The 7,083-nt window shown below is 44.8% G+C and overlaps 1 protein-coding gene across 4 annotated transcripts in view; it reads left to right on the top strand.

Moving 5' to 3' along the window:
- Positions 1–2,694: 2,694 nt before the first annotated feature.
- The window catches only part of GPHN (gephyrin), a 642,655-nt gene continuing 638,266 nt past the window's right edge, over positions 2,695–7,083 (top strand). For 3 of the 4 annotated variants that reach the window (XM_023517593.1, XM_023517595.1, XM_023517592.1), the window contains exon 1: positions 2,695–3,076. In XM_023517593.1, the coding sequence (XP_023373361.1) occupies positions 3,013–3,076 (64 nt within the window). In that variant the 5' untranslated portion in view covers positions 2,695–3,012. The remainder of the gene's footprint in view (positions 3,077–7,083) is intronic. The other variant, XM_003797386.3, reaches the window with a different exon arrangement.

Here is a 7,083-nt window from a genome sequence, read left to right as displayed (position 1 = left end):
TTTGAAAATGTTACTCTCTCCTACTTTCCAGAATTTTTCTTTTTTGGTATAACACCTGATTCCAGGATGAATTTTGAAGAAATGTCACACTGTAACAAGAGTAAAAGAATGTGTACATATTGTAATATTCACTCAATAACCAGCAGTAAAAGATCATACTAGGTCACTGAGTTTTTCCTGTGTAAGTTTTATTAAACTTTGCTGAATTTGCAAGAGATGAATACACTTGGGAAAAACTGCAGGAAGACAGCATCTATTATAAGTTGGTTCTATTAATACTGTTTTTTTAGCAATTTCAATACTAACATTCAGCAGACTATAACAAATGTTAACAAACCTTCATGTATTTTACAAAGCTTAATTATATATGCCTTTGCCAATTAAATTTTAGTGAATTTCATCTTTGCCTCTTTTATAGGTGCAGATAATCTTTTGTCCTGTTATTGATTTGTGAAATAAAAGTGCCAGTTTTGTTCCACAACTAATTATAGGATATTTTTTTTTTTAGACAGGGTCTCACTACATCACCCTTGGTAGAGTGCTGTGGCATTACAGCTCATAGCAACTTCAAACTCTTAAGTGATTCTCTTGCCTCAGCCTCCCAAGTAGCTGCAACTACAGCCACCTGCCACAATGCCCTGCTATTTTTGTTGTTGTTGTTATTGTTGTTTAGCAGCCCCTGGCTGGATCAGAAATCCCCAGCCCCTGTGTATGTGGCCAATGCCCTAACCATTAAGCCATGGTCGCCAAGCCAATTATAGAATATTCTAAGTTGAAGGGTTGCTTATTAGTCTGCCACTTTATTTAATGGGTAGTGTACTACCTTATTTAAAGGATGAATGAAAAGGTCCAGATTTGTTTAAGGTCACAGAACTTGTTAATTGGTCAGAACTTATGTCTTTAATAGTTCAAGATATTTCATAATCATTTAAGATTAAAATGTGGCTCGGCGCCTATAGCTCAAGCAGCTAAGGTGCCAGCCACATACACCAGAGCTGGCGGTTTCGAATCCAGGGCCTGCCAAATAACAGTAACAACTACGACCACAAAATAGCCGAGCATTGTGGTGGATGCTTGTAGTCCCAGCTACTTGGGAGGCTGAGGTAAGAGAATAGCTTAAGCCCAGGAGTTGGAGGTTGCTGTGAGCTGTGACCATGGCACTCTACCCAGTGTGATAGCTTGAGGCTCTGTCTCAAAAAAAAAAAAGAAGATTAAAGTGTACCTCAGAGAATTAAGACAGGGTAACAATATTACAAACTGTTTGGTTCAGGTTTAGCTTGAGCTAAAGGAAATCAGTCTCCTGGACATTCTCATCCATAGCTCTCATTTGAAACGAATTAACAATCCACTGGCCACCTGGCTTAAAACTTTAATCCACTATCAAAAATACTAGCAATACACATACTAAAAACTAACTAATTTATTTTACTCCACCTCAATTCCATCCCTTCATCTCTTTTGCACCTCTCATTACCTAAAATGAAACACACACAACTATGTGAATTTTCAGTCACTTCATTCCAACTGGAGCAACAAACAACATAATCAAATTGAGATTTTAATTGTGCACACACGCTGATGGTTAGATATTTGTTGATACTTGCTTTTTATTTTTATGCTTCCAAGTTTTACTGTGGCTGAGAACAAAGGAAAAAATACATATAATACAGATTTTTTTTAAGTCGTAAGTTGAAAGGGCCAGAAAGAAGGTAACTAAGAAACCGACAAAAATAGCCAAAGGTGATTAATAAGACATTTTAGGAAAGGCACATGGAAAAAAACAACAAAAACTATTTTCATGATAATCTTCTATCTCATAAATACTGAACCGAAACTCAATTGTCATGGCGATTGACTCTGGTTCGTGTAACACGTCCTTCTCATTCCCTAAGCAGATTGATGTTTTTCACCTAAAAGCAGACGTTGCGGAGAAACGGCATAAGGTTACAAAACCAAGGGACAGCAGAAGTAAGTGAAGCCAGATTATCTGCACTTAGGATGCCCTGCCTCCTAAGCGTCGCTTGCGGGGACAGTCTGGCAGGGACTAACGTGGAGATGAAATCCTGTAACACCGAGAGGTGGAAATCCTTGCTTGGCGAGCGCAGAGGCAGCAAGTGGCTAAGACCCGGTGGGACAGGATACCCTCCTCTTCGCCCACGGCGGGCTCTCAGTCACAGCAGCCACCGATCTGCCACCCACGCAACTTTCTCAGCCACCTCCAGGTCCCCCGGCGCCTTTAGTAGGGTGGCAGCGGCTCCTGGGAGCTGCGAGGAGAGGATCGGCATGCTGAGCCTGCCTCGCTCCCCTCGCGGTCCTTCCTCGGAGGTGCCCGGCTGCCGGGGAGAGCCGGCCGAAGGCGGCCTACGACCGACCCGGCGCCGGGCTCGGCAGGGGATTGCTTCTGTCTGGGTCCCGGCCGAGGCCGCGTTCGTGCCTCGCGCGCACCCGCTCCGCGCTCTGCCAGCCAATCCCGAGCTACTCGCGCGCCCCGGAGCGCTCCTCCTTCCTACTCAGGCTGGGCCGGCTCTTTCCCGCTCCCAGTCCTCGGCTTTGCAGCCCTTACTCCTCCCCTCACTCTCCACGAGTTCCACGCCTCGGGGTGTAGCTCCGCCCCTGTCCCCGAGCCCGCCTCCGCAGCTTCCCGAGCGTGTGCGCTCCCTTCACCTCAGGACGGCAGTCTAGCCGCCGCGGGCCCTCCGGCTTCAGTCCGCCACCTCCGCGTGCCGTCCCCAGGAGGCTGCCGCGTCGCCCACCCCCACCTCGCCTCCTCGCGGCCGGACTCAGGGTCGCGCGCCCGAACTCCGCCTTCTCCCGCGGCCCCGCGCACTCCGGCGCGGCCTCTCCGCGGCCCGGGCCGGCCATCTCTCGGCCGCTCCCCTCCTCCCCTGCTCGCCTCGCGCTCCCCGGGCCCCCCAGCTCTCGCGCTCTCCGAGGCAGGCGCGCTCCCGGCCCGCGCGCTCCGGGCTCCGGCTTCTCCCGGCTCCTGTCAGTGCGGTGACTGCGCTGGGAAACATGGCGACCGAGGGAATGATCCTCACTAACCACGACCATCAGATCCGCGTCGGAGTCCTCACAGGTAACCGGGGGAGGAGGTCCGAGGCCGCTGCGGCTGCTGCCCCCGACTTGTCTCAGGCTCTCGCCTGTGGTGGCCCTTTTCTGCGGCCTCGGGAGGAGGGAAAGCTTCGGAGGGGGACGGGGGGTACATTTTACTACCGCTGAGAGCTGTTGGAGGTTGGGGGTGTTCCCGCGGGTCCCCCCGAGAGCTGGGGCCCACCCGGTGGGATGTCAGGCCCCAGCGCCGTCGCAGCCTAAGTCCTTGGCCCCCGGGGACCGAGGGGCCGGTGCGGCGGGCGCTGCGGGGCTCCGCGCTGCCGGTGCAGGCGGCGGGATCCTGGCTCCGCAGTCTGAAGCACGCTGCTCCCCGCCGGCCCTGGCCGGTCCTCGCGGGGCTTCAGAGAGGGGGAATCCCACCTCCACCCCCTCCCTCCCCGGGGCTGCCCCCGGCCCTTCTAGCGGTGCTGACCCTGAGCACCGGCCGGATAAAGCTCAGGTGTTCCTTAGACTAAAGTGCTACCACTGTGGCCTCCCCTAGCGGTCCGGGCATCCCCACAGCCGCCCATGGGACACCCCTCGCCTCCCCCGGGAGGTTGAGGATCGACTTGCGTACAGACCTCTGAAAGTGTCTGCATTCTGCCTTTACGAGCAAAGGGCCCTCTGATTGCCTCTTCATCTCCTTAGCAGGCACGGGCTGCAGCCTGAGGCTGGGATCCAGTTCTTTTTCACTTGAGAGGGGAGGATTCCCCTACTCTGTCTCCTTTCTCCTCCTCCCTTTCTGGGAACCCCCGCACCCCCACTCCCCCGTGGATGGTCCCGAGGCTAGTGAGGAGCGCACTTTTCCTGGGTCGCGTTTCCCTCTTTCACGGAAGCCGTGTGTGCTCTGCATGTCTGATTCCGTTGCGTTGTATTTGGGTAATATCCCTCAGTTAGGCGATAGGCAGTTGCTGCAGGGCATGACTTCCAAGATGAATAGCAAGCCGATTTGTATAGGGTTTCTGCTGTGGTTCTGTAGCTGCCAAGGTTTATGTGTAATTGAGTGACGGAGCGGGGGTTAAAGAACTATATTTGGAATCTAAGAGCTTAGTTTGGAGTGAAGGAAATCCACGACTGATGGGATTTCGGAAAAAGCGATGTAGATGGGAATCCTAGTGTCTCCCCCACTTCTTTCTTAATTTTTTTCCTTGTCAAATTCTGACAGGTTGACGGTGCTCGAGAAGGGACTAAATTGAATGAGACTTTTATTATTAGGTAGGGAAAAAAAATCTCTGAGACTGCCGGTAGGTACTGAGTGCAAAGCTTAATTTAGCTGCTGAGTTTTATGACAGGAGGATATCTCTCGCCCCTTTCCCTTTCTTTTATTGCTTTTCCTTGCCAATATTCCCAGATTTTAACATGTGATCAATTGACTTTCCCTAATTGAAAGCCCCTGGGATAGAGAAACTAGTCTAAACCAGTTGTAGGGGAGGGAATCCCTTCAAGGGTTCTCCACAAAAAATGCACTGGTCTCATCTTTCGATGCTAAAACTGTTTGCTTATCCGAAGATTTAGTTGTACCTTGGAATTCTTGGGGTTGACATTGCTGATCTGAACGCAGGATGTAAAAATGTATACCCTATATCAATCCCCAACTTGCACTTTAAATTCTAGCCATGCTTTGAAAATTAGTAGAGATGAAGTTCAATAGAAACTAAAATGTGCCAGCTGTCCATAGAAATAAAAGGCCATGGATGTTTAAAAGTTAAACAACAGAATGTTTTTTAAAAGAATATACCTTTTTGTGTTTTAAACTTTCTATAATAGTTTTAATTAATCATTAAAGTGATACAGTAGACAGGTATTGTACAAACTGCTTTGAAAGATGTGGCCTTTCTCTAGCATGCCTACTGTCCAATAGGGATAACACAACCAAACAAAATAATGTATGTAATATTACATGAAAATTACCTAATATGCTACCTATGTGTTGGGGGCTAGATACAAAAGCAGCTCTACTGATTCAGGTAGGTTAGGGGCAAATGTGGCTACCTGAAAGAAGTACTTTTACTCTGTGTATTCACCAGAGTCAAGAAGGGGAGAAAGTCAGCAGCAGCCAAATAAATAAATAAATAAATAAATAATTGAGGATGAGGCTCTTGAGCAGAATAAAAATGCAATGTAAAGGGCTTGAAAAGCCCAAGTGGAATAGGTATGTGGCATAGGCAAAATGTCAAGGAGAGAAGGTAACGCTGGCGGTGGAATTAAAGACAGTCTAGAGAGCTATCTCAGGAGAATGCGGTACAGTAGTGTGTGTGAGGGGGGGAGTCAAGAGCCAGGAGCAGAATGTAGCTGAAGGAATGAAAAAGAATCTGCAAGATATGGAAAAAGTGGTAACAGAGGGCACTGTTATTTTATGATAAAGTGGATATTTGAAGTCAGAAATAACTCTGAGGCTTTTTCTTGAAAAGTTATCAATATTGATATCATCTACTATGATGGAGCGGGAAACATGGAGAAGAATCAAAGGAAAGAGCGCCAGTCCTTAGTTTGTAAATAGCAGATTTTATTATTTTTTTTTACTTTTCAATTTTTTTTCAGTTTTTGGCTGAGGCTAGGTTTGAACCTGCCACCTCCAGTATATGGGGCTGGCACCCTACTCCTTGAGCCACAGGCGCCACCCAATAGCAGATTTTATTAAAAACAGTTTCTGTAGTGTTGGCATTCCGTGTGATTTTGGGGAAAAACATACACCAATGAAACTATGTTGTACAACTTTCTGTGTATTCTATGACTTCAAGTGTTGTAGTTTTACTATGTAAAATTATTCTTTACTGAACTCAGGTACTGTAATTCTGTACTTAAGAACATTAAGTTGAGAGGCACACTTAAAATTGCAGTGTTTTTTAAAGTTACAATTTGTGGCTTTCTTAAGGGTGGGGGAATTGTTTTATGAAATCTCTTTGGCATGCTTCACAATAATGATTTTAAGTATTTTATCTAAATCTATTTTACAAAGGTAGTGGAATATGTGATCTCTTCACCCATATATTTTATTATCTGTTAAGTCAATATTTTGGTGAAATTGTGTTGCCATTTCTAAAGTCTTTATTTAATTGACTTTTTTGTGATAGTATTGGTTATCTATTGAAAGATGTTTGTACCTTAGAACTTCTCATCCTCTAAATGTTTATCTTCATTTCAGTTATGAATTTGGCAGATAGAATACGCAGTCTGTTGAAATTTCTTATTGAACTAATTAACTGTGTTAGAATTTTTAAAGAATAACGGTAGAAAGGGAAATACTTAGCAATAGCTTTTTTTTTTTTGCTTTACTATTTTGAATTATTTAGGATTTGGAAATCAGATTATGATAACTAATGTAACATGGATACTCTAGTACTAATTGTTTTTATAATCAGGAAAATAAGAACGTGTATATGTAAAAATAGGTTGCGTAAGGAAATGTTTTATGTTAAGGATTATTGTCTATTTCTAAGAACAGTATCTTTATTAGTAACTGTCTTAATTAGTAACTATCTTATGTTAATTTGCCAGAAATAAAGGTTATATGATCTTTGGTGACCTGAGTTCTTGTTTTTAATATTTTTGTGTCTGATGTTCTTGAGTTGTAGTACTATTTATAGCAGAGACTGAAAACAGTGTGATAATGAATAATGTGAAGCAAATAAGCATGAATTTTTTTTTTTTTTTAACAGCTTCGGTAGTCAGCCCTAACAATTACATAGCAGACTCACAATATTTCAAGTGTGTCACTTTTTGAGTATTTTTTTCTGTTTTGAAAGAAGCTATTTATCAAGGCAGTACATTAATAAAAACTCCACAAAAATAGTACCAGAAAAATAATGAATACTCTTATGTATATAATGTAGAATCAAGTCATGTTCCATTGGCTATTTAATATATCAGCTAGCCATTGCTTATGTTTGGTAGCAAGGTACTTAGCTAAATATGATAATCCATTGCCTAAGTTTTTACTAACAGTGGTGTGAGTGAGAAAAAGATGCAAATTTTTGGTAAAGGGCATTTTGT

The sequence above is a fragment of the Otolemur garnettii genome, unplaced genomic scaffold (genome assembly GCF_000181295.1).
Source record: "Otolemur garnettii isolate 467f Iridium unplaced genomic scaffold, OtoGar3 scaffold00115, whole genome shotgun sequence".
Lineage (NCBI taxonomy): Eukaryota > Metazoa > Chordata > Mammalia > Primates > Galagidae > Otolemur > Otolemur garnettii.
The sequence above is the reverse complement of the archived record's forward strand: the minus strand, read 5'-3'. Positions and strand labels throughout refer to the sequence as shown.